We start from the raw sequence: 27662 nt of genomic DNA, 5'->3' as shown, positions 1-27662 counted from the left end.
GTTTGACAGAAAACAACAGAATTCTGGAAAGCAATTATCCTTCAATTAAAAAATAAATAAATTTTGGGAAAAAAGGATAGTTGCTATGTTTTAAGTTATCAACAACAAGGTAATACTCACCAGTATGAACACACCCTGTGTGTATAGCAACAATTCTAGAAACTTGACATGTGAAAAGATACAACACACTATACAGATACCCAGGAGTAAGACTAGATTTTAGAAGTAAGGCTGGGGAAAAAATGCAATCCAAATGTGCACATACTGTGTCAAAACTGTGTTATGAGCTAATAAGAATTATAAAAACTTAAGAGAATGAGGTAAGAGAGTGTTTTCCAAAGTGTCTGTTCCTCTTAGCTAATCTGATAGGGTGTTTAAAGGACTCTGGCATCAAAATAAATTTGGAAAATTCTCCCAGCTGTGATATTTTTTAAAGGACCTGATAAATAAGTTTGTTTAACCCAAAGTTTACCAAATGTATTTATATGTGGAATCTACATATGTGGATTCTTTTAAAAAGTATTATTATTAGTAGTAATAGTAGTATAAAATCTATTAAACCTAAGCTGTGGAACAGGCTTTCTGAAACACAGTTCTAGAATTACCATTGTATATGGCAGTAAGAAGCTCAGTGAGTGACCCTGAGGAAACCTGTGAGAATGGTGGAATTAAACTGTTATTAAGATGAAAGAATAAGGTGAGGAAATAACAGTGATTATAACCTGTAGGCTGGAGTTCCCAATGAAAGAAAGAGATGAGACAGAAACTAAAGGGGATGTAATGGTTAATTCTTATGTGTCAACTTGGCTGAGCCATGGTATCTAGCTATTTGGTCAAATATGATTCTGAGCCTTTCTGTGAAGGTATGGATACTTTTTGGAAGAGATTAACATTTAAATCTGTAGACTTTGAATCAAGCAGATTGTGCTCTGTGGTGTGGGTGGGTCTCATCCAATCAGTTAAAGCCCTTCACAGAGCAAGGTCTGACTTCTCCAAGAAAGAAGGAATTCTGCCAGCACACTGTTTTTAGACTCAAAATGCGATTCTTCTTGAGTCCCCAAGGCTGCTGGCCCAACCCCATCAGATTTTGCATTCAGGAAGTCTCTCAGTCCAATGAGCCAATTTCTTAAAATAAATCTACCCCCCATAACTCCACCCCACCCATACTTATTGGGTGTTTGTTGTGGGGTTTTGCTTCTTGTGTGTGTGGCTTAGAAATTTTTTGTGAATGTCTCACATGTAATTAAGAAGAATATATATCCTTTCTTATAGAAGTATATGTATCATCTATCTCCTGTTGTTAATTCAGTTTTTATGGAGAACCCTGACTAACACAAGGCACTGTTTTATTGGGTCAGAAGAGAACTAACTAACCCAGCTAATGAGAGAAAGAAGAATTGATGATTCCGAAGAGAAATGGAGTTACTGATGCCACAAGGTCCATGAAGGAAGAGTAGGATGCAGAGTCAACATTGCAGTTAAAATATTTAACCAGATTCCTCTGAGACATGAGCAAAGGAAGAGTGACTAGGAGAAAGTATAAAGTTTGAGGTGGTATAAGAAATGTAAGTAACTGGAGCCATCTGTGTATTGCAAAGTGTGACTGCTTAATATGTTGATTCTAAGACATCTCATTAATACTACAACTAAACACTTTCCTAGGGCAATATACTGTAGTGGGAAAGAGTCCATCCAGGATCTCAATCTTCTCTGTGATAATAGAAGCATCTGTCTGCAATTAAGTGTTATTTGGGGTCCTAAACAACACAGGAAAATTCTGTAGAAGCAGCTGTAGAAACTCCTTTGGAAGTAGTGAAGGCTGAATAAAAGGAAGTCAGGTGGCACTAGTGGTAGACTTAAGAGATGCAGGTTCGACCACTGGGTTGGGAAGATCCCCTGGAGGAGGGCATGGCAACCCACTCCAGTATTCCTGCCTGGAGAATCCCAGGGACAGAAGAGCCTGGTGGGTTGCAGTCCATGGGATTGCACAGAGTGGAACATGACTGAAGCGGCTTGGCACAGCACACAGGAGCAGAGCATAGGAGGCCTGCCTTCAGGGAACTGGCATTTCCGAGTGAGAGGTGAGCCTTAGTTGCCCTGTAGTCTAGTCACTTGTTACATGGGACTGTTGAGCACTTGAAATGTGGTTAGTTTGAACAGACATGTGCAGTAAATGTAAATTACAGGCCAGATTTCAGCAACTTAGTATATAAAAATGTAACAGCTTAGATCAGCAGCATTGTCCCCCCAAAAAAGCCATATTACAAATCACATATGTAAGTGTTCTAGTAGACACATTATTAAAATAAACAGGTGAAATTAACGTTAACATTTGTATTTAACCCCAGTTGAAATAATAATATTTTATATATATGTGGGGTTAAATACAAATATTAACGTTAATTTCACCTGTTTATTTTCTCTAGCAATGTGTCTGCTAGAACATTTACATAAGTGATTTGTAATATGGCTTTTTTGGGGGCCAGTGCTGATCTAAACTGTTAAATAGCAACCAAAGTGCTCAGTATCATTTAAGGAAAAAGGCCAATCATCAGACAGTACAGTGCAGATTGTAAGAAGAGGAAGTGCTGCAGAGAATCAGACAATGCTATAAATAAACTTGGGTCCTATCTTTGGGCCAGACTACTTTTTAATGTATTCTCTGCTGATCTCATAAGCATATACCTCAAGGCTTGTTGAAATGTTATAGAAGGAATTTGTTTGAGTGAGTCACCCCAGTTTTATAACTTTGTAAAGAGAATGCTTTATACTGTGTGTATCTTCAAGGTTTTCAAAGTACTTGCACATTCATTATTTCATCTTTTTAATGATCTGGGAGGAAGGTAGAACTGGTTATCTCTATTTTGACGAGGAAATTGAGCCTCGAAGAGTTAGTGTGATGCAAAGAACATTGGAATCAAGGATGCTGCAGAACAGTGACTGAGAGTGACCAAATATTACAAGGTCCTAGAAAAAACACTGGATTTGGAGTCAGAAAGTTCAGCTCTTCCCAGATAGATGGCTTTAAACCGATATTGTTACCAAAGTTTCATTTATTCAAGTGTAAAATGGGATAACCAGAGTACCTGCTTCAGAGAGTTGTTGTTCGGTTGCTAAGTAGTGTCTGACTCTCTGAGACCCTGTGGGCAGCAGCACGCCAGGCTTTCCTGTCCTTCACTGTCTCCCGGAGTTTGCTCACATTCATGTGCATTGAGTCAGTGATGCCATCCAGCCATCTCATCCTTTGTTATCCCCTTCTTCTCCTGCCCTCAATCTTTCCCAACATCAAGGTCTTTTCCAATCAGTCGGCTCTTTGCATCAGGTGGCCAAAGGTTTGGAGCTTCAGCATCAGTCCTTCCAATGAATATTCAGGGTTGATCTCCTTTAGGATTGACTGGTTTGATCTCCTTACTGTCCAAGGGACTCTCAAGAGTCTTCTCCAGCATCACAGTTCAAAAACATCAGTTCTTCAGCACAGCCTTCTTTACGGTCCAACTCTCACATCTGTACATGACTACTGGCTGTGTAGTTGTGTACCATATGGACATGCACCTATGTACCATAGCTGTGACTTTATGGACCTTTGTCAGCAAAGTGATGCCTCTGTTTGTTAATACACTGTCTAGGTTTGTCATACCTTTTCTTCCAAGGAGCAGGTATCTTTTAATTTCACGGCTGCCATCACCATCTTCAGAGATTTTTGAACCCAAGAAAATAAAATCTGTCACTGTTTCCATTGTTTCTCCCCATCTATTTGCCATGAAGTAGTGAGACCAGATGCCATGGTCTTAGTTTTTTGAACTTTGAGTTTTAAGCCAGCTTTTTCACTCTCCTGTTTCACCTTCATCAAGAGGCTCTTTAGTTCCTCTTTGCCTTATGCCATTAGGGTGGTGTCATCTGCATATCTGTGGTTGCTGATATTTCTCCCAGGAATCTTGATTCCAGCTCGCGATTCATTCAGCCCAGCATTTCGCGTGATGTACTCTGCATATAAGTTAAATAAGCAGGGTGACAGTATACAGCCTTGATGTACCTCTTTCCCAGTTTTGACAACCAGTCTGTTGTTCCATGTTCAGTTTTAATGGTTGCTTCTTGACCTGCATACAGGTTTCTCAGGAGGCAGATAATGTGGTCTGATATTCCCATCTCTTTAAGAATTTTCCACAGAGGGTTGAGGTGAGCATTAATTGAGATAATCCATGTAAAACATTTGACATAGTAACTAAATCCCAGGAAACTCTTGGTAATTTAACTATTAGTATTATGTAGCATGAAGTTCAGAGAGGCAATGGCACCCCGCTCCAGTACTCTTGCCTGGAAAAATCCCATGGACGGAGGAGCCTGGTGGGCTGCTGTCTAAGAGTCGGACACGACTTAACTTTCACTTTCACTTTTCACTTTCATGGGTTGGAGAGGAAATGGCACCCCACTCCAGTACTCTTGCCTGGAAATTCCCATGGACGGAGGAGCCTGGTAGGCTGCAGTCCACAGGGTCACGAAGAGTCGGACACAACTGAGCGACTTCACTTTCACTTTTCACTTTCATGCATTGGAGAAGGAAATGGCAACCCACTCCAGTGTTCTCGCCTGGAGAATCCCAGGGACGGGGGAGCCTGGTGGGCTGCCGTCTATGGGGTCGCACAGAGTCGGACATGACTGAAGTGACTTAGCAGCAGCAGCAGCAGCAACATGAAGTTATATTTTAGTGTCATCCAAATTAAGGATAAATACATGGGTGTAGCTAGGTTCTAATACTATTCTTGAGTGTTTCAGTCCAGGAGGTAATCCTTCTAAATGCTTTCCAAAACTCTGCTCTGCAGATCCCCTTACCTGATAGCAAAATTTCCATTCAGAATTACTTTGCAAGCATGACAACAGGATTCAGAGAATTATAAACAAATATGCCTCCTTTTCCAAATGAGGAAATAGAAGTTAAGATAAATTATCTAATACTTGGATATGAGACAACAACAACAAAAAAAGTGAGTGGCACGTCCTTTCAGTGACATGGAAGTGAAGGCTCCTCCAGGATTAGCCAGGATGGTGTATTTCAGCTTGCTATTTATTCTTTCTTCGGCTGCACTAGGTCTTCGTTGCTGCGCAGCCTTTCTCTCGTGGGGCGAGCGGGGCCTACTCTCTCGTTGCTTTGTGCAGGTTTCTCTTGCTGTGGAGCACAGGCTCCGGGGCACTTGGACTTCAGTAGTTGAGGCACACAGGGGCTTAGTTGCCCCTCGGCATGTGGAATCTTAGTTCTTAGATCAGGGATCAAGCCCATATTCTCTGCAGTGGCAGGTGGACTCTTAACCACTGCACCACCAGGAAAGTCCCTTGTTACTTATTCTTGATGTAAGGTTCCAGACTTAGTGATGATGCATGTTAACTTGTAGACTTTTTTTTCCTGATAAAAGTGCAGATTTCCATCTAGTGGAACAGACAGCCCCAAAGTTATGCTTTAAACAGTTTTGTATCTCACCCCCCAATCTCATTCTCCCATAAAGAAATACCCTAGCTCTACAAATGCTCTTTGAATTGGGCAGGGCATCTTCCCAGCCCCTCCTTACTGAATAAGTTGAAGAAAATCTTCTACATGCATCGTCTAGAATGTGCCCCTGGGTTCACTGCATCTGTTTTGCCTCTCTCCGGTTCACAGTCTGTGCAGATGTCCAGTGTCTGAGAGACCTGCCTTGTGTCTTTTGTCCACTTTCATGGTTATTTACTGAGGGAGCACTGACCTGGATCTGTTACTCTTTCATATTGGAAACAGAAGTCAATTATTTTTATATTAGAGATGAGAAAACTGAGTGATGGAAACATTTAGCGACTTGTCCAAAATCGCACAGCATTTCAAACCTAGGTAGTCTGATTTCAGAACTTCTCACTTAATTACTGTACCATGTGGCTTCTCAGAAAAATGGTTTTATGTATATACATGTGTAAAATGTTTTGTCTAGTGTCAGGAAACACAGTAAATACTTAATAAAGCCTGGGTATTTTATCCTTTAAAATTCTAAAGGTCAGTATAAATGTGTTCTTAGCACAGTGTTTAGAAGCAGGAAATAGTGGATAGGACAGAAGCACCTCCACAGGAGTTGGTATTCTTGATGAGTACTAAACGTTATCATTGTCCTACCACTAGTGAAAAAAGGGCATTTACTTAAGTCCTTTATTGCTCAAGCACTATTTATTTACAGGAAATATTAAATCCTTACTATGCTTTCTTTTGGGGCTTCCCCGGTAGCTCAGTTGGTAAAGAATCCGCCTGCAATGCAGGAGACCCAGGTTCAATTCCTGGGTGGGGAAGATCCCTTGGAGAAGATCCCTTGGAGAAGCTGCGGTTGTCCAGTATTCTTGCCTGGAAAATCTCATGGACAGAGGGGCCTGGTGAGATACAGTCCATGGGGTCACAAAGAGTCGGACACAACTGAGTATCTGAGCAGAGGCTTTCTTTTGCCATTGAAACCAATCTTTATTCATTAGAAATATAGAGCAAAAAATAAACGCTCCAAGCGACCAGGCTTAGGTGATACTCCTATCAAGTTCTGAATTTCAAATCAATAAATACTGTATAGTAACACACCCATCTGGCCATGAAGGAGATTGCAGTGGAATGAAGGTACAAGCTCATGAATAGGAACACATATATCTGTAATAGCATCCAGCACCGAATCTACTATTTAATTCTTAATGTTTAATCTACCGCCTATGTGTGCTCTAACTTTTCATCTAAAAAAATGTATAATGGAGATGTCATTAAGCCCAGGCCTTTCTTTGATTTTAGCCCGTGTACTTGAAAATAGTTTGCGTCTGTCTTGTGCTATTTTTTTCCTCCCTGAGATACATGTAAATTTTTTTCCGAATTTCAGTTATATCTACTAGCAAAAAAATGCAACAAACACTTTGCGGTTCTCCATTCACTCTGATTAGCACAGGAAGGAGAACTAGCTTATTCTAGGCTTCTTTCCATGGTGCCCCCTCTTGCCTCAGATCAGACAAGCCCACAGGCATACACATCCATCGACTTTGACCTCTCTGAATAGAAGCTGCCAGATCTTCACTGCACATTGTTCTCCGTAGATGGTTAGAACTGATAAGTTCAAACCTAAACAAATTTACAAAGGGAAATGCAAAAATCAGGAAATGGTAGATTAAGTAAAATAAATGTAAGACTAGGTTTATTAACTTCCCACAAGCCCAAACTTCCCTTTTCTGGGATCAGCTTTATCTGTGGCAGGAAGTCATCATTACCTCCTATCTGTCAATAGTTCTCAGATGTCCAGTTAGTAAAATGTTCAAGTAAACTGTACTTTAATGCATTAAATTTATTGTTTCTACTCTATTAATATTACTCTATTAGCTCTCATGTGCTAAGTCACTTCAGTCATATCCAAATTTTTGTGACCCTATGGAGCCTGCCAGGCTCCTCTGTCCATGGGATTTTCCAGGCAAGAATACTGGAGTGGGTTGCCATTTCCTCCTCCAGGCTATCTTCCCGACCCAGGGATTGAACCCGCGTCTCCTGTGTCTCCTGCATTGGCAGACAGTTCTTTACCATTAACACCACCTAGGAAGCCCTTAGTTCCAGTACTCACAAGCTTCCAGAATTGGTGTCTCTCTCTACTTTTTAGAACTCATATGGACTCTTCCATGATTTTTAACTGTCCTTTGACTCTTTAAGTGTAGTGTTAATCTAGATGTAGCCTTACTCATAGTAGGCTTTGTTCTCAAATTAGGATCTATTTCATTTCCTATATATCCTTTTGGATGTAAAGAAGAGTCTTTTCAAAATCCAAGTATACCCTGCCACTGAAGTAATACATACACCAACCACACAGATCTGCAAAAAAAAAAAAAAAAAAAAAAAGTAATGAAAAGCAAAAGATACATAATCCAAAGAGAAAATTAAGAGTTGTAATTTTACATATAAATAACATGATTGATCTTATTTTCCTATTATTATCTTTTCACCTTGAACTCAACTGTGTATTTCAGGTTGGGCTCTGTAGGGAGCAGACTCTGAGGAAGAGACAGTGGCAGAGGCTTCTTTAGGGGATTCTTTGGGAACCACCATCTGTGGAAGGGATAATAAACTGGGATTGGACAGGAGGAGAAGTTGGATTGTGATACAGTCTCAACAAAGTGGTCAGCTGAACTCCTAGGAAACTCCGAAGCTGGTGGGCCCTTTGGAATTGTTGCAGATTGGAGCAAGAAGACGAGGTTTTTGTTGACCAGTCAATGGAAGCAGGCTGTCCAGAAAAGGGGACGTGACCTTGGATGCAGTGGCTCTTTTCAAGTGAAGCCATTCTGAAGAGGGTTGATCGCCAGAATTGGCTTCATATACATGCAATTCATATAGTCACACAGGACCCCACACTTAGTTTAGCACTCTGCTGCCTCTGTCTTGCAATTCTTGACTTTTGGCCAAGGAGCCCTATATTTTCATCCGGCACTGGGTGCTACACATTTTGTAATCAGTTCTGCTGACAGCTGAGGGCCGCAGCACAGTCTATAACTGGGGTAAGTCCTTCAGCCCTAAAGTGGCATCTGCGTGACAGACCAGTATTCACTACAGCCCATACCTTGCATGGCTTGAATCCACTTATCCTTAGAAGAAAGCAGAATAAATTACAGTCCCTAACACTGAAACTGGTTTGGGGGCTACAACTGAAAATCATCATGTCTCTCCTGATACCACTGTGAGGCAACATGCCACCAAGTGACTGATGGGTTTCCTCATGGATTGGGGGGACTTGGCACTGGTCTCTGTTGCTGGTAGGATGAACATTCAGCAGTGAGTGAAACTAGATCAGCCTTGGTAGGTGGGCACCCATTCCACTGGGTCCACTCCAATCCTGCTACGTGGCTATTCATCCCAGACGCTGATGTCTTTTTGTAGACTTGGTTGTTTGGGGCCTCTTCCATTGTGGATTCCTTACAGTATGGATCACATGTAGGACCAAGCTCTCCCCTCTTTGTGCCTGTCCACATACCTTTATCTCAGATCTACTGGTGCCCAATCTTCCAGTCTGTTTCTTTTCAGGCTCCAGGCCAACTGGTCATGCCAGTTGCCACTGCCCAAGTGTATTCTAATCTTGGGCCACCTTCACATGAATAGATGGCAGGGTGTACTGCCTGAAACTCTGTGCTTTCTAGAGGATTTCGGCTCCTCTCTAACTTTCAAGGCCACCCCTTTGTGGGCTGTAGAATAACCTTCATGTATTTTTGCTTTGTACCATGTACAGGCCTTACCCACCCATGAGTCAAATTCAGGCATTTTTCTCTTCCATCAGTTGGTGGTAGAGGATCCTTGGCAACAGGTGTGAACTGAGGGAGAGGTATTGGTGCAACAGTGGTGGGTGACATGGGAGTCCAGCCTGCCTGCTTGCTGGGCACACTGTGCCCTCTGGCCATACTTGTGTTTGATCCTAGATGTAGCTTCCATTTTACAATGGATTGCAGCATGACTCAACCCAACCTTATGACTTGATGGGACAGATAGAACCCAGCTCATTATTGGTGGTTTTGGTTACATGGCTACCAAGCATCCCATCATCAGGCACTCCATCTCTACCAGGGCACACTAGCACATCACAACTGTTTGTTGAAAGGTGTTCATTTCTCCACTATAGATGGCATGATCTTCATCCAGAATGGCATCCACATTGTAACTTTCCCATTGGAACTTGGCATAAACTCCACACGTCTCCCCACTACTGGTATGTCTAATACAACAGGCATAGTTGCCTGTGTCAGCCTATTTCAGTCACTCACCTAACATGGTTAATGGTGATTGGTTAAGAGCCTTGACAGAATGCAGTTAATAACACTGGAGGGTGCAGCTAACTCCCTAGAACACTGGACGGTCTGAGAGAGGTGACATTTGAACGCTATCTTGAAGAATGCTTGCTTCCCTCAGAGCCAGAAGCAGAGAAATCATAGCAGAAGGAAGGGCATGACTTCTGGGTAACTTACACAGATCTCATTTTATCAATACATTTGACTGTTTAGAACTCAACTACATTGTTCTTTCCCCAATTGCACCTCATCCTCTTCATCTTATGAAAACGCTTTCATGAAAACTCTCCCCAACCTGTTCTCTCCACAATGAGCATTTTTCTGCACAGGAGTCTGAAATTATCTCTAGAGTGAGCTCATTGTGCCCTCTCTATATTCCAGAACGTTGATGACAGCCCAAGGCTAATTCAATCTTAATGACCCATAAGCTCTCCTGTATGGATAAACTTTGTCTCCAGTCTGTGTTCCTGTGGTAACCTCACCCCCAAAATGCCTAAAACCCTTTGATTTAACTGATGTATAAGGTTTATAATTTGAAGTGAAATGCTCTTTAGAGCTTTAAATAAGTTACACATACTGCTTTCCCTTTATTAGATAGCTTATTATTCTCAAAGGATTGCACTCAGGATAGGATTTTTTTTTTCCCCAGACAGAAAAACACTTGTTACATACTTCCTGCTAGATTAACACTTGAGATTATCAAAAGCTACCTTCACTGAGAGCTCTCTTCCTCTCTGAGGCTTTCCCTGATCTACAGAGGTAGCATTACCAGCTGGTACTGACGGATGCCAGACTCGAGGTGTTGGGTGATATATGAAAACATGAAAGGCAAAATTAAAATGGGCTCATGAAACTCATTTCCTAACCTTTTAGGCCCTCAGTTTTGTTTGAAACATTCTTGTAACTGAATTGAACACACTGGAAAGTTCTGTTTTAGTAATACTAATGCTTTTTCAACTATGCATTCATCTATGAATGGTTATATCAAGACAATACTGTGTATGACTAGAGAAAATATGGACGTGATTCATCACATATTATATATTTGTAAAGTTTTGCTTGTTTTTTGGTCCACATTATAACGTTACTCATAGGAATGGCTGAAAAGAGCAGGGCCACAGTCAAGTCAGTAGTACTTTAATAAAATGAACAGAACCCATTATAACAACAGCTCTTTATTACATGGATTCAAATACACAGACCAATCGTATTCTCTGAAATTTAACAACTGCATTCAATTAAAACCTGTTAGTGTATTCCTCAACAGTAATTCTAAGGGGCTTCCTTTGAAATCCCTTTACAAAGCTTTGTGCAAAGAGGTTAAGCACCAGTAGTAAAGACTGTTGCTAGCAGTTTCATTTTACCATCATCATCAACAACAAACATGCAGTTTTTCCCTTCTATGTACATGGCATTGGAAAATGGGTGCTACACTCTGCCTATGGTACAAAGTTTATAAATACAATATACCAATACAAAGTTGAAGCCATTAAAAACATCTTAGTAACAACTACTGGGAGATAATGAAATCTGGAGTGTTGATGGAATCTATGAAGAGATTTAAAACCAACACACAAAGTCAAATGTTATAATACATGTTTTCCTTGGGAAGAGGTGAAAGGGGAACTTCTCAGGTGCCACTGAAGGGTCTTCTCAGTTGTTCCAAGTTTACTTTCTTTCTGCTATTATCTTTAAATACTGCAAGGCATTGTGAGCTGCATCGCTCTGCGCACTGCTGCAGGAGACCCCCGAGCCATGACAGACTGTAATGGGACTGGTGGACAGCTCAGCGAGACACTGGTACTGTCCGTTGGCACTCAGTTCTTCTGCAATGACAAATTCAAACATGATGATTAAGGCCGCATGCAGAGAAAGCAGATTTTTTTTTTTGTAACAATTTTTGTTACTGTCCCTCTCCCCAAGCATCTTTTTATTTGCTACTCCACGTATCAGGTGGTAGTCTCTATTCATAAGAACCACCTGGTTCTTAAAATTAGTAAGAAGCATTTCAAAGTCATCATTAATTCATTATCTAAAAATCATCTCAGGTTTCCTTTTCCCAAATTCATAAATATTTTTGAATGCATGGTCTCTTCATCAACCACCTTTCCTGATCATCTTTCTGCATTCATCCTCAGGTTCTGCATCATTCCCAGTATATTAAGACATTGTACCTGACTCATTATTCAATCCCGAAGTAGCAGACAAAATCAGAAGTTCCTTCAGCCCCTAAATACCCTATTTTCTCAGTAGTAGTAGCTCTGATGAGCTAGGTTTCCCCCAAGTCACTGAGGCTGGGCTGCTGCTGCTGCTAAGTTGCGTCAGTCGTGTCCGACTCTGTGTGACCCCATAGACGGCAGCCCACCAGGCTCCCCCGTCCCTGGGATTCTCCAGGCAAGAACACTGGAGTGGGTTGCCATTGCCTTCACCAATGCATGAAAGTGAAAAGTGAAAGTGAAGTCGCTCAGTTGTGTCCGAGGCTGGGCTAAGGGATATCAAATTCCTCACATACGATACTGATGTTAAATCAAGATACCAAACACACACATGAACACACAAATTAGCCAGTTGTCCACTGTATTAAAAGAAAATCCACGCTGACTTGCTTTCCAGTCTGTCCACATTTGTCTATCTGAATGATCATGGGCTAGAAAAAATATAGACGTTGATAGCTGGAATGAGATAAAGCTGTAAATTGTCCCCATTTATCTACCAGAACTGGAACACAGTGATAAAGTGGAGAGAAGATGTCTGGCCCAGCCCCCACCGACTTGGTATTTGTTCAAGAAATGTGGGTACCTTTTTATTTGTCAAGCTGTCCTTCAGGGCTAGTTTAACAGATATTATACCGGCACGGACTCTTCTAACCTGGCTGTACTGACCAGCTATGTCATCTCAGGCAAGTTTCTCAACCTTTCTTGGTCTTACTTTCTTCACTTATACCTAAGATAATAGAAATTCCAGAAGTTCAAGCTGGATTTAGAAAAGCCAGAGGAACTAGAGATCAAATTGCTAATATCTGTTGGATCATTGAGAAAGCAAGAGAGTTCCAGAAAAACATCCACTTCTGCTTTATTGACTATGCCAAAGCCTTTGACTGTGTGTATCACAACAAACTGTGGAAAATTCTTAAAGAGATAGGAATATACCACCACCTAACCTGCCTCCTGAGAAATCTGTATCCAGGTCAAGAAGCAACAGTTAGAACTGGACATGGAACTACAGACTGCCTCCAAATCAAGAAAGGAGTACATCAAGACTGTATATTGTCACCCTGCTTATTTAAGTTATATGCAGAGTACATCATGCAAAATGCCAGGCTGGATGAAGCACAAGCTGGAATCAAGATTGCCGGGAGAAATATCAATAACCTCAGAAATGTAGATGACACCAGCCTTATGGCAGACAGTGAAGAGGAAGTAAAGAGCCTCTTGTTGCAAGTGAAAGAGGAGAGTGAAAAAGTTGGTTTAAAGCTCAACATTCAGAAAACCAAGATCATGGCATCCAGTCCCATCACTGCATGGCAAATAGATGGGGAAACAATGCAAACAGTGACAGACTTTACTTTTTGGGGGGTCCAAAATCACTGCAGATGATGACTGTGGCCATGAAATAAAAGACGCTTGCTCCTTGGAAAAAAAGTTATGACCAACCTAGACAGCATATTAAGAAGCAGAGACATTACTTTGGCAACAAAGGTCTGTCTAGTCAAAGCTATGGTTTTTCCAGTAGTCATGAATGGATGTGAGAGTTGGACTATAAAGAAAGCTGAAGGCCGAAGAATTGATACTTTTGAACTGTGGTGTTGTAGAAGACTCTTGGATGGCAGAGAGTCCCTTGGATGGCAAGGAGATCCCTTGGATGGCAAGGAGATCCAACCAGTCCATCCTAAAGGTAATCAGTCCTGAATATTCATTGGAAGGATTGATGCTGAAGCTGAAACTCCAATACTTTGGCTACCTGATGTGAAGAACTGACTCCTTTGAAAAGACCCTGATTCTGGGCAAGATTGAAGGCAGGAGGAGAAGCAGATGACAGAGGATGAGATGGTTGGATGGCATCACCGATTCGATGGACATGAATTTGAGCAAGCTCCAGGAGTGGGTGATGGACAGGGAAGCCTGGCGTGCTGCAGTCCATGGGGTCGCCAAGAGTCGGACATGACTGAGTGACTGAACTGAAGATAATAGAATGTACTTCACAGGATTAGTTTGAGGATTCTGTGACTTGAAATATGTAATGTCTCTAGAAAGGTGCCTGGCACACACTAACTCTATAAATCTCCACTATTGTTTATTATTACAACTGTACAGATGTTATCTCTCTTTTTATTATTTATAAGAATGGGATACCTCAGTGATATATATTACCACTCTGGTAACTGTATCTATTATAATAGACATTTTGTTTGTCAAACATATTTTGAAAAGAAACAACAGGTTTGGGGACAAGCCAAAGGAAAAAAAAAATCATACCTATATCCAAATATGTTATATTAAAACCTTGTTCCTTTGCAATTTCACTAAGCAGCTGGATGTAATCTGTATTTGGAATACTGAGGAGGCTTCTTTTCAGTAAGTTGATCTTTTCACCAGGAGAATTCCTTAAGGAATGCCACGTACAACCTAAAGAATGCCCTACCATATTTGTCTGAAAAACAGAGATTAACATTAAGACACTTAGTTTGGGTTCCAACGCTACTATGAGTATTAATTAAGCAATCAGCACTTTATAAAGCATATTTAAATGAATACCATTTGGTTAACTTTCCAATTTAAACTAGGCAGCACTAATAAGCTCACACATTTATCAAACAACACAATATTAAAGAAAAAAGAATGTGCAATGAAATACTGGAAGTATTTCAAAATACTTTTATATAGCATAACGTTCTTGTTAATATGTATAACATATTTAAGAGCATGATAAACAAATCTGCAAATACAGCTGACCCTTGAACAATGTCACATACTATCTTCCTATGTATGTACTGGCATTTATACTTATCCTCTGTCTATTCCAATACAAATTTCAATGTTATCAAGCTTCATAAATTTTGTTATTCAAAATAATACACAGATAACAAAAAATCAAGTAATACAGAATTATAAAAGCAACAATCCCCATACCTACCTTTAGTCCCCTTTCCAGAAGCAATAATTTTCAACTTTTTATTTTTAATTATTCTGGTAGTTACCTTTGTAACAGAAATGAGAAAGCTATTGATCTTGTGTATTAACTTTTGGTCAGTTACCTTGATGAATTCTCTTATTATTTCTAGTAGTTTTCCTCTAGGGCTTTATAGGGATACAATTATATTATCTGTAGTTAACGATCATTTTTATCTCCTCTTATTTCCAACCTCTTATTGTTTTCTCTTCCCTGGTTACATTGGTTGATACTTCTAGAACAAGGTTTAAAAAAATGGAATCAGTGGGCATCCTTGCCTTATTTCTGAAATTAATGGGAATTGATATAACATATAAACATGTACCCAAGATTTAGATTTTTTTTTTTCTGAGGTATATATTTAATTTTTAAAAAATATTTATTTGTGCCAGGTCTTAGTTGCAGCACCTAGGATCCTCAATTTTGTGGTGGCATGCAGGATCTTAGTCGCGACATACGAGAGACCTAGTTCCCTGACCAGGGATGGAACACCTGATCCATATTTTAAATCGCAATAGGGATATTTCAGAAGCATTTATCAGTAGTGACTACCCAATATTTTTTTGGCATCTATTGAGAGGATTATGTTTTCCTTCTTTGACCCGTTAATGTAATTCGTTATAGCAATCGATTTACCAATGTTGAAACACCCTTGCGGTCCTAAATAGACTTATATAGAAATTTCTCTCACATTATATATATTGCCTGGAAGAGTTTAAAGAGCACTGATGATTATCTCTTTCTGGAAGATTTAACAGAACTCAGCTGCAACCTAACAGTTTTGAGACTGTGGTGTCATCTCTGATCCCGTCTTAAAAGAAATGAATGCAAAGTTTTATATTTTTCTATTAAAAAAGTGAAACCAAAATTATATTACTTACCTAGATATAGTTGTTTCTTCCTACAGAACGAGCCCTTTTTATAAATCATAAGCTTAGGACACTCCTATAGTCTTCACTTCTCATTTCGTACCTAACATCCTATTCTCAGATAATGGACCACCATACCTACCTACCTACATTTTGTGTAGCCCAATCTCTTATGCTCTCTATCTGAATGCCCAGTTGCCTACTCAGTATCTTCACTTAGCTACTCCACAAACACTTCAAATTCAATATATCTCACATTTAACTCATTATCTGCTCCCCCTTAAACCCTACTCACTTTCTGTGTTCCCCATATCACTGAATGGTACCACCATCTAGGTAGCTGCCAAGCTAAAACTGTTTACTTCTTCCTTTTTCCCTACTCTCTACATCCAGTTATTATGCCCCCATTCACTTCAGTTTTCTAAGTAAGTTTTAAATTGACCATTTCAATTGCTACTACCTTTGTCTAGGTCATCATCATGTCTCATCTGCTCTTCTGTAACAGCATTATAGCAGGTTTCTATGACTCTAATATTCATTCATCCACCATAATGCAGCCAGTCATTCCCTTCTAATGTATAAATTAGATTCTCTCCTTCCTATATTAAATTTATTTAATGACTTTATGCTACCTTCAGGATAAAGTTCAATCTCCTGAACACAGTACTTCCTGCAAGATTCAATCCCTCTTTACCTTTCCTGCCTCACTGTTTGAGACTCCCTCCCACCAAATTCAATGCTCCAGCCATCCACAATTACTCTGGATAACATAAAGCGTTTCACTCCTGGCCTTTGTACATGGTCCTTCTTCTCTCTGGAATTCTTTTCACTGCTGTCATCCTATACGTCTCAGCTCAGATATGACTTCCTCCAGTGAAGTCTTCCTGAAACCCTATCTTGGTTGGATTCTTCATCTATGTTCCCAAGAAGCCCTTGTAAGGCCTAGTCTGTAGGGTTCTTTTCTTTCTCAGTAGGCTGGCTGCAAACTCCTTAGGGCCAGAGACTACCTTATTCACTATATGCCAGTATCTGGCATCAGTTCAGTTCAGTCGCTCAGTCGTGTCCGACTCTTTGCGACTCCATGAACTGCAGCACGCCAGGCCTCCCTGTCCATCACCATCTCCCGGAATTCACACAAACTCACGTCCATAGAGTCGGTGATGCCATCCAGCCATCTCATCCTCTGTTGTCCCCGCTTCCTCCTGTCCCCAATCCCTCCCAGCATCAGAGTCTTTTCCAATGAGTCAACTCTTCGCATGAGGTGGCCAAAGTACTGGAGTTTCAGCTTTAGCATCATTCCTTCCAAAGAAATCCCAGGACTGATCTCCTTCAGAATGGACTGGTTGGATCTCCTTGCAGTCCAAGGGACTCTCAAGAGTCTTCTCCAACACCACAGTTCAAAAGCATCAATTCTTCGGCACTCAGCCTTCTTCACAGTCCAACTCTCACATCCATACATGACTACTGGAAAAACCATAGCCTTGACTAGACGGACCTTTGTTGGCAAAGTAATGTCTCTGCTTTTCAATATGCTATCTAGGTTGGTCATAACTTTTCTTCCAAGGAGTAAGCGTCTTTTAAATTCATGGCTGCAGTCACCATCTGCAGTGATTTTGGAGCCCAAAAAAACAAAGTCTGACACTGTTTCCACTGTTTCCCCATCTATTTCCCATGAAGTGGTGGGACCGGATGCCATGATCTTCATTTTCTGAATGTTGAGTCTTAAGCCAACTTTTTCACTCTTCTTTCACTTTCATCAAGAGGCTTTTTAGTTCCTCTTCACTTTCTGCCATAAGGGTGGTGTCATCTGCGTATCTGAGGTTATTGATATTTCTCCCAGCAATCTTGATTCTGGCATAAATCTGGGCAAATATTATCACTTTCCTAAATGTTTGCTGAGTGGATAAATGAATGGACATCAAGCAATGGGAGTGAAATGTCAATCTGAAGGCAAAAACAGCACTACTGACCTACCATCTTTAGAAACCATCATATTATTTCTGAATTTGACTGTGCTTCCCACGCTCTCTTTCTTGGCCATCCCTGTGACTCTGGCTCACATATAGCAAGCAGCTAAAAACTGGGGTAGTGTATTACTCAACAGTTGAGAGATTTTTGAAAAACCGTGACTCTGTAGTATACCTATACAAAATGAAATCTACAATCACATGTTGTTCCGACAGCAACACATGTTTAATCACATTAACGTCACAGACCTCTGATCATTACTCACCAAAGAAATGTGGTTCTCTGGAGAAATATTACTGAATTTGGCAAGAAATTTCTCAGCAGCATTTCTCTTGGCTTGTTTCTTTGATGCCCCCTTTCCTAAATAAAGAAAAAAAAAGCGCAGTAGGTTAGAAAATAAATTAGTGTCCATAGAGAATGACCAAATATTTAAAGTACTATGTTTGATCAGAGAACTATCTCATGGTTTTTATATACTATTCTTTTACTGACCTGACATCTTTACTTGTTCTGCTTCATGCAATTATTAACTGTTACATTTTTGATGGCATTTCTTTGGCAATTTATCTTTAATAGTTAAACTTTCTGTTTTTCTTCAACAGATGTATCTCCCTATGTCTACCTTTAATGAACCATATTTGGTTTAATTCTGATGAAATATTCAAATTTACGAACGTAGATTTGAATTACATCTCCCATCTTTCAATGTGTACTTCTGGCTTATAATCTCCTGCACACTGATAACTATGTGGAATTTCTTCAACATGAATAAGAAGGGCATAGGAGAGGCTGGAGTTGAAAGATACCATAAATATAATCTATTTCCATGTTTAGAGATTTAAAAACTCAGGCCTAGGCATGGAGATTAAGCAATTTGCCTAACCTTGCAAATCAAGGACTGCATCAAGAACAGAGGTGAGGTTTCTGCTTCTGGCTCAGGGCTGCCTGCACTGACCCACACCACCTCTTGGGGACAAACAGCTGCTTAGTACTTCAGACTAATATCTAGGCAACTTAAAATTTGATTTCAAGCCACTTTTAAAATGATAAAAACTGCTCAAGAAATTAAAATAGAAATCCTTAGGAGTATTTTATTAAGTGACTTTTTTCCTCATAATTTGTGGCCTTTACAACATCGAAGTTGCTATAAGACAAAAGGTTAATTTCTACTTTATTTTTATTTCACTATCAGCCTCTTTGGAGAAGGAAATGACAACCCATTCCAGAATTCTTGCCTAGAGAATTTCTTGGACAGAGGAGCCTGGGGGGGTTGCACCAGAGTTGGACACAACTGAAGCGACTTAGCATGCATGCATGCATTGAAGAAGGAAATGGCAACCCACTCCAGTATTCTTGCCTGGAGAATCCCAGGGACAGAGGAGCCTGGTGGGCTGCTGTCTATGGGGTCACACAGAGTTGCATATGACTGAAGCCACTTAGCAGCAGCAGCAGCCTCTTATCAATTATCTTGTTTTTAAATGTAATGTTCTCCTAGTCCTTCTGTCTTCTAGAACAGCTACTGAAGCTCCAAGAGATTTACTACTGCTTTTTTCTCCAAAATGATGTTTAAGTCCCTATTATATCAATGAAGACTGTTTAAAGAGTCAATGATTCATTTGCATTTCCATTACCAACCCATGATTTTTTTAAAAAAATCAAATTAAAAAGTATAAGTATTCTTAAGCCAACTATTTACACTTATTAATAAACTCAACAGCAGAAAGTTAGAGACAGTAGACTAGGAGTGTGTCGATTTTTTTCCCCCAAAGAAGTATTTGAGACGAAATCATGGCAGAAATTTTTTCATCATCTCAAAATATTTCAAAAGTCTTCAACTGTATCAGAGTAGAAAGAAACAAATACCAGTTTCCATGAATGACTCAAGTCTGCAAATTGTGGTGTATTCTCTCTTATGAGCAGGTCCTCCCTCCTGGGAAAGGGTATATTCAGGCAGTCTCCAGCCATGATGAATAGCCAATTCCTGGAAAATCGAGATGAGCCTTTAGTAGTAATTTTTACTATGCAATGGCTCAATCACATTAATGATATTCTCTCATGGTTTTGATCCCATTTCTATTTATATGTTTGCAGAGAACAATGATATTCTGCAGTATTTAAGAGAAGGTCCTCTATCCCCCCCAGATATTCCTGCATTTTACATCTTATAAGCCCACGACACCAAAACTGAAGCAGTTTCCTGCTGTGAATGGTGCTCTTCCATTAAGCTATAGTGAGCTGGTTATCAAAGAGGTCAGACAGAAGGATAAGCTCCTCTCACCCTCTTTGGGAACATGGGAGAGGACATTACTGGTCTCATGGCCATCAGTCCCCAGAGTCTCTTCCTAACTAACCTTCTATACCCATGGCTGCCTAACTGACTGCATTCGATCAAGAGCAGGTGAGGAGCAGAGAGCAAACACACGCACTGGATGAGACTGAGGAAAGACGGGGACCAAAACTACAGAAAAACTCATGGAGCAGGAAAGAGACCAAATGACTGGCTGGATAACAGGGAGGGGAGTTGTCCAGCAGAGCACATGGATAATCTGCAAGAAGGATATTCTCACATAGAAATTCAAAGCTGAATATATTTTTTGGTAGAATAAGCAAGTAAGCGGACGACTTCCCTTGTCCTGTGTTAGGTAAATCAATTTGGGTTCTTTATAGTCTTCTGTCTCAACAGAAGTAGAAAGAGATTTGTCACAAGAGTGGCAAGAAATATTCTTAAAATATAAAACACTCTACCCATGTGCACTGAGGTCCTGTTGATCTCAAATGAAATTCCACAAACCAAAGGCAGATACTGTATATGGAAGAAAATCCAAAACATAAATAAATACGAAAATAACTTCGTTATCACTTTAATATCTAATGATCATAACTTGGAACACAAAATGTTGTACCACCTAATCTTTAAAATATTAATTCCTTCTCTTAGCCCTTATGATATAATCAACATTTATGACCTTTTTTTCCAGTAGACACAAAATTAAGTATGGAAAAACTGTGCCACTTACCTGTAATGAGCCAATAGGATTAAGCTGGTTCTTTGGTTGCTTGGAAGGGTCAGGCATTAAGGGATCAGGAACTGCAAAGCTGAACATTTTTATAAAGGGTTATAAAACAAAATAATCTTCCCCAAATTAGTAAACAAAGGATAAGCATTTTCTATTTAGCTCTCCATGCCTTTGCTCTTGCGTTCCTTCTACATGGAATACCCTTTTCACCCACCTCTTCTATGGGAATCTGATCTATACCTCAGCCAAGGTACACCTCAAATGCAACTTTCTCTCAGAAGCCTATTCTTTTACCCCAATGGGACATAATTTCTTCCTTCTTTGAACCAGTGTAACATTTGGTTTGATACTTTCTTAAGCAATTATTTTACCATTAAGTTGTATACTCTTACAAATACATGCTATTTGTCTATCTATCACCATACCACTCTCCTGTTCAGACTGTAAAATCCTTGATGGTAGGGCCTATGTATTACTTACCTTCATAAGCCTTGCTGTGCTTTATATAAAACAGATGCTCAATAAAAAATGTATTTAAATAAACACACTACTGTTACAACCACATGAAAAGGGAAGACTAACAGGATGTTTATAGCTCGGCAGTGTAAACCATACACATCATAAATGTAGCTTTTTCATCCAGATAATTATAGAAGAAAGACTTGGCTTGATCTACCATCTGCTCTTCGCTAGGATAATCTTCCTAAGGTTTACGCATGTGTGCTCAGTCGCTAAGTTGAGTCCAACTCTTTGCAACCCTATGGACTGTAGCCTGTCAGGCTCCTCTGTCCGTGGGATTTCCCAGGCAAGAATCCTGGAGGGGGTTGCCATTCCCTATTGCAGAGGATCTTCCTGACCCAGTGATCAAATCCGCATCTCCTGCATTGCAGGTGGTTTTTTTTTTTGATGGCTGGCATGAATCTGATTTGAACATGTAGGGACTGTGATTAAGGAAAAAGAGAACAATCTCTTCTGAGTAGTGTGAGTTTACTAGTTACGTGGATGATGGGTGTCTAACGCGGAATAAGCTGCATTTCAAGATTACTGCCACCTTGGCAGCTAGAGTCATTTCTTCCATACTTAAGTTTCTTTTCTACCTGCCAGAATTTCAAGCTTTACATAGGCTGATGAGATACGAACATTCATTTACAATGCTGTACACTGAAGCTACCCAAATAATTATGATGGAGAAGTGAGAAAGTCTCTTTATCCCATCAGGCCACTTTAGGCCTGATTTATAGCTTAGTATTTCCATCTTATCTGTCAAGAAGCACAAATACATAGTAAAGTTTATTAGCCTTTTTTTGCAGACAAAGTGCCTGTGTGCAGAAAGGATACTCTGTATGTTCATTTCTACAAATATATGCAACACTCTGAGTTGACCTTTGGGTTGCACAAAAATGGCATGGCCATCACCAGCAAGCAGAAAATCTAAAACCCACCATGCCATCAGCATGTCCAGAAAACTAGCATAAATCAGTTATAATATATGACCCTGGAGAAGCAAACATCATGTTATGAGATCCAAGGCTTTCACTGGTTGGATCTAAATGACCTGAACAGTTTAGAACTACTAAGTACACAGGAAGAAAGAACACTGCAGGGGAACCTAAACATATCCCTAAACAGAAAGTTTTTCTAGGACTGGGAAACAAAAAAACCCATCCTAACTTCTCATAGGCCTCTGCTGTCAGCTATAAGCAGACACACCAGAATGCACTCCCAAGTATACTTGAATGCATGTAAAGGGAAGAATGTGAAGGCAAAACATGCTCCTCTTGGATATGCCCAATAGAAACCAAAAGATACCACTTTACAATACAAGAGATGCTCCAGGGCCAGTGCTCCTTCCAAAAACAAATAATGTGATAACAAGTTTATTTTGGAAAGATATGTCAAGAATAAACATACCATTTAGCATCCTCCTATATTTGGTATATGTTCTCTAGTAGAAGGAAATCTCTTTGTCTCCTTACAAATTCAAATTTCTAAAAGAGTACTTTTAGCTGATATTTTTCTGTCTCACACTTTATTTTCTTCAGTGTAGAAACAAAACTCTTAATACAATAAGATATTTGTCAGAAGCACTCTGGTTTTCTACTCCTGTACCTCATCTGGAAAAAAGAAAAAAACCTAGTTTATGCGAGCCTTCATCTAATAATGTTGTTTAGTTGCTAAATCATGTCTGACTCTTGCAACCCCCTGGACTGTAGCCCACCAGGCTCCTGTGTCCGTGGGATTTCCCAGGCAAGAATGCTGGAGTGGGGTGCCACTTCCTTCTTTGTCATCTAATAAAAGCTGGATTTAATTTCTTACGGATAAAGTGTCTTTAGGGGATGACAGGTCTTCACAAGGAGACAGAATTTTATTAATAGAGCTAGACACTATCAACTGTTTACTTTGTTGCTTTTGTGAGCACGTTCAAACTTTTAATCTTACCTCAGCCATGATATTTTTGAGCTGCAGAATACAAAGAAATTTAGCTCACCAAATACTTGCATTGGCTTTCAAAATGTTTATGGCAGCCTCTGCAGCTCTATGTTTCGCCAGCTTCTTACTTGTACCTTCACCTGAATTAAGGTTAAAAAAAAAAAAACACAACAAAAACAACTCTTTACATGCTGAAAAAATGTGAGGCTTGCATAGAGGTTTGCATAGTACAAAACAAAGTCACTGCATGTATTATATATACACACTAGGTAATAAAAACATACACTGCATACAGTTATACATTGAAATAAAATACCATAAAAATTAATATATTAAAAATCCCTTTGATTTTAAAAGTGCTAAGTATTTAATTCTAAGCATACTTTTATAAAAATATTTATTATGTCTACTTTGTACATGTTTATTATATAAAATGATAATACAGTAGACTGTCACTATGTATGCTAAAGAAAGGCAACTTACTTCCATTCTTCCTAGAGAGGAAATTCTTCTATAGGAAGAAATTTTCTTTAAAGGAGGCACTTATAGCAACATTATTGAACAGCAAAATGTGCACATTTTACTCTAACAGCCCCTCCTATACTGGATGAAACCCCTCTGCTTGGCTAAGCAGTCACTGGCTACCTGTTGGATACAGTGGGGGAAGGTTTGTATAGGGAATGTGAGAGATTACATTGTTACATGTCTTTCATATAATCTGTATCCCTTACATGAGTAGCTAAGGGGGTAGAAGAGACTAGGCCTGACTAATAATCACTGAGACTGACGCTTAATATCAGTAAGCAACCACACAAAGAAATTATAAATTCAGTCTTTTTCCTTCTGAGTTCAAAGTAGGTGTTGAGAACCTGTCCAAAGTTGTGTCAGAATGGCAATATCCATTCCTCTGATGTAGAGGAAAGAAAGGGCACATGGAATAAATGCCAGGTGTGGTTCTCAAGCATCAGAGAACACAGAAACCACACTCATTTATCCATTCACATAGGTATTATGGATACTGTATTCCTTTAAAAAATGTGGGCATTAGGAACACTGAGGCTCTGCACTGAAATATATGGGTATTAGGGGCACCAACCCTCTGCACTGAAAATTCACGCATAATTTAGTCAGCCCTCCATATCTGTGGTTCCTCCATTTCTAGCTTCCTCAGTAACTGCAGATTCAACAACCTGTGGATTGTGTGGTCTTGTAGTACTTACTACTGAAAAAGATTGACATCTAAGTGGACGTGTGAAATTCAAACCGTGTTGTTCAAGAGCTAACTGTAGTAGAGAACTAAGCAGAGTCCCTGTCCTTAAAGAGCATACAGCCTAACGTGTGAGATTTTGTCTATAAGAACGAAGTCTGAAATATGAAGCATCACAGTCAGCCTCAGTGCAGGTTGTTGGGTAGCCTACAGAAGGGGTAGCTCCCCTACTCTTAGTAAGGACTCAGAAAGGTTTCATGAAGGAGGAGATAACTAAACCAGGATCTGAAAGACCAGTAAGTCAGTGAGGTAAACAGAGCTGGGGGATAGGAAGCGCACTGGAGGCAGAGAAAGAGCCACTGTGAAGGCTCAGACGCAACACAGAGCACGTGTTCTCAAGCCCCAAGTTGCTGGGACAGTACGTGCTTGAAGGAGGGACCCTCGAGATAAAAGGTCAGAGAGCTGAAGGGCAGAAGGAGAGTTCAAAGAACAGTCTCCTCAACTGTGCTTCTCTAACTGTAGGACTTGCCTGGGAATTTTGTTAGAACACATACTAAGAGTAGGTGTGCCTGGGTGATAGCAAGGCTGCTGTTGACCACACTTTGTGAAGAAGTTTGTCAGTCATGTTAAGAAATTTGTATTTATCCAGAGGGTGATGGGAAAACCACTGAATGGATTTTTAAGAATTTGAATACTTCAAATGAACAGATTTGAATGCCAGAAAAAATACTCTGGTTTTTTGTGTGGAAAATGCATACCACAAGACAGAAGCTAAAAGAGCAGCTACGAGACTGCAGCTATATTCCAAGTGGCTCAGACAATAGCAACAGGAAGAGGAGAGGAGCAGACAGATTCAAGAGATATTTAGGAAGTAGGATCTGGTGGCATAATAGACAGCACAAAGAGGGAGGAGAAGGAATCCAGAAGGTGAAACTCAAATCTCCACTGTGAGCAGATGAATGATGGTGGTGCCTATACTGACCTGGGGAATCAGGGGAAATGGATTTGAGAGAGAAGATGGATTCAGTCTGGGACAATGAGAAATGGAGGTGTCTTTGGGTCATCCAAGCAAAAATGTCTAGCAAACTCAGGCTGATGCATTGTTTTGTAACTGTGCCTGGGCTAAAGACAGAGATTTCAGAACTATTAGCCGTTAGATAGTATCTGAAACCATGGAGGTAGATAAGCTTGCACAGAAGACAGGCCAGCGTGAGAAGAGTAGGGGGACTAAGCAGTTGCCACAGGTTGTTAATCTTTCACATAAAACACACTGAGAGGGGGAAAATGCTACTTTTTCTTGAATTTTCACTGAATACTTAAAGACAGACCAGCTAAAGCAGTCGTGCAATGTTGAATCTGTCATTCATATGAGAAACTTCCAGCTAGAATCTAACTACAATCCACCTGCCCCACATAAGACAAAAAAGCTTCAAAATTTTCTTAAAGGGACTTCAATGAAAATAGCGGACTCCAGATTTTCGTGGACACAAATGATGCCTTCAGGCTACCAGATGGTGGAACTTCAGCCTTCTTACTGAATTTCTTTCTTGGCATTCTTCCAAATTAAATTTAGTATTCAATATTTCATGTTTGCAATTAAATAGATACATAAGAAGTAAAATGTCTACATTTACAAATGGGCTACTTCAGTTATCATTTGCTGAAGCTCAGTGACCATAATCTGACTTTTGAAACTTCGCTGCCATGTGACCTTGGGCATGTTTCTTATAACCTCTCTGGACCTATTTCCTCATACATAATAAAGGTGATAACATCTTATTAAAATATCTGTACAGTGTCAGGAACTAGAAGCTACTCTGCAATACGCTGTAGTTGAGCCTTCCGCCTTCCTCATTTTGCTTGGATACAGACCCAAGTGTGGTACAGTGGACCCAGAGTGCCAAACGAGTCCGTACAAAGAGGGGAGCAGGTCAGAAAATTCTGGGGTCATGCCTCCTGGCATCTGCTATAACCTATGGAATTTGACAGCACCTTCTGATTCAGCTATGGCTGCTCCAAGAACCTTTCCTGCTTCTCCCTAATTCTTGGAAGAACCTTAGGAGGCTCTTAGGGTATGTTCCTGAGCTTCTCTTGATATCTAGGGAAGAGAAAATTAGGGAGAGAATCAGAAAGCTGCAAAATCCAAATAACCTGAGAAAGGCATCAGTTTCAAGAGACTGCTCCTCACTGACGTCTCTGGCAAAAAGGGCACTTTTTCCGAACTGAGAAGCAATACCCAAGTCTGGACCACCAGCCCACATGGTCATGGGGTTAATACAGACCTGTGCAGGTTATGTCACCAACGGTTACTCTGAAGGTGAAAGTGGGCACGTGTATTTGCACATCGGATCTTTCACACTCATACACCGGGATGTTCTTGGTCTTCATGCCATATTCGTGTAATACCTGAATTGGTGTTTTCCCTGGCTTAGCTGTAATCATCTTCCCCAAACTGCAAAAATCAGAAAAAGCTGTGCGTTGCATGTCAAAGCGGGGAGGAAAGCAGAAGCAAGCAGAGACTAGTTTTAACAGCCATCACCGGTGACGCCGGAGGCACCGAGTCTCTGGTCGGACAGGGTTAGAGCTGGAGAGGCACGCCAGCCTCCGGGCCCCGCTGCGGAGGTCTTAAAGATAACTTGAATGCGGGTAGGAGGGATTCCCAGGGGAATCGAGAGGTACGGCGGATGCTGCAACCTCCCAGGTCCCAGCCTGCAAACCCCTTTCCCTCCGCGGCAGCCGCTCACCACCTCCGTCCAGCCGGCGCTGCCCGAGGCCGCATGGGGGGCGGGGTCCCCGGCCGGCTGGCGGCCGAGAGGGCGGGGTGGAGCGCTCGCTGGTCCGCTCGCCCGCCTCCTTGCTGCAGCTAGGACACGAGCGCCGGGAAGGGGCTTTACCCAGAATGCTGCTGGATAGCCAGCTCCCCCGCCCCCTGCTGCCCACCACTCCGGGCCCTGCCCGGCTCGGTCCCGACCGCTCAGAAACTGACCTGAAGGTTCCGCTGTCCTCGCGCTCCATCGGCGGAGCCGCTGCGCGATGCCTGCTCTGAGACATGGCGAGAAGGGACAGCTTTGCGGGAGCAAGAGCAGTGCAGAGCGACGTCCTCGCTTCCCCGGTGGGCTGGTGCCCGAGAGGAGGGATGCAACGCCGACGCCGCTACCTCCTCCCCTCTCCTCACTGCTTGAGTTCCTCCCGGGGACGGGCGGGGCTTGA

The 27662-nt window shown here is 40.9% G+C and overlaps 2 protein-coding genes and 1 long non-coding RNA gene across 4 annotated transcripts in view; 2 read left to right on the top strand and 1 right to left on the bottom strand.

Annotated features, from left to right (window-relative positions):
- Nucleotides 1–27662, top strand: part of PJVK (pejvakin) — a 43800-nt gene that overhangs the window by 7850 nt on the left and 8288 nt on the right. The gene's annotated exons all lie outside the window — the stretch shown is intronic.
- LOC129646220 (uncharacterized) lies at nucleotides 1587–19465 on the top strand. The gene is made up of 2 exons (XR_008711776.1): nucleotides 1587–2081; nucleotides 18991–19465. It is a non-coding gene; the product is annotated as an uncharacterized LOC129646220 (long non-coding RNA).
- Nucleotides 10914–27662, bottom strand: PRKRA (protein activator of interferon induced protein kinase EIF2AK2). The gene is made up of 8 exons (XM_055572113.1): nucleotides 27439–27662; nucleotides 26735–26904; nucleotides 23304–23385; nucleotides 20816–20894; nucleotides 19662–19779; nucleotides 18064–18158; nucleotides 14268–14442; nucleotides 10914–11618 (listed from the first exon to the last, which is right to left on the bottom strand). Exons 1-8 carry the CDS (start codon nucleotides 27501–27503, stop codon nucleotides 11461–11463), a joined length of 942 nt encoding a protein of 313 aa, XP_055428088.1. The 5' UTR covers nucleotides 27504–27662; the 3' UTR covers nucleotides 10914–11460.

Source organism: Bubalus kerabau, chromosome 3 (assembly GCF_029407905.1).
Source record: "Bubalus kerabau isolate K-KA32 ecotype Philippines breed swamp buffalo chromosome 3, PCC_UOA_SB_1v2, whole genome shotgun sequence".
NCBI classification, from domain to species: domain Eukaryota; kingdom Metazoa; phylum Chordata; class Mammalia; order Artiodactyla; family Bovidae; genus Bubalus; species Bubalus kerabau.
This window is presented reverse-complemented; position numbering and strand designations above follow the sequence as displayed.

Coding starts and splice junctions, on each gene's coding strand:
- PRKRA (XM_055572113.1), bottom strand. CDS start 27,503: ATGTCTCAGAGCAGGCATCGCGCAGCGGCTCCGCCGATGGAGCGCGAG. Junction 23,386..26,734: donor TGGTGACATAACCTGCACAG/GTCTGTATTAAC, acceptor ACCTTAATTCAG/GTGAAGGTACAAGTAAGAAG. Junction 18,159..19,661: donor TGAGTCATTCATGGAAACTG/GTATTTGTTTCT, acceptor TTCTTTATTTAG/GAAAGGGGGCATCAAAGAAA.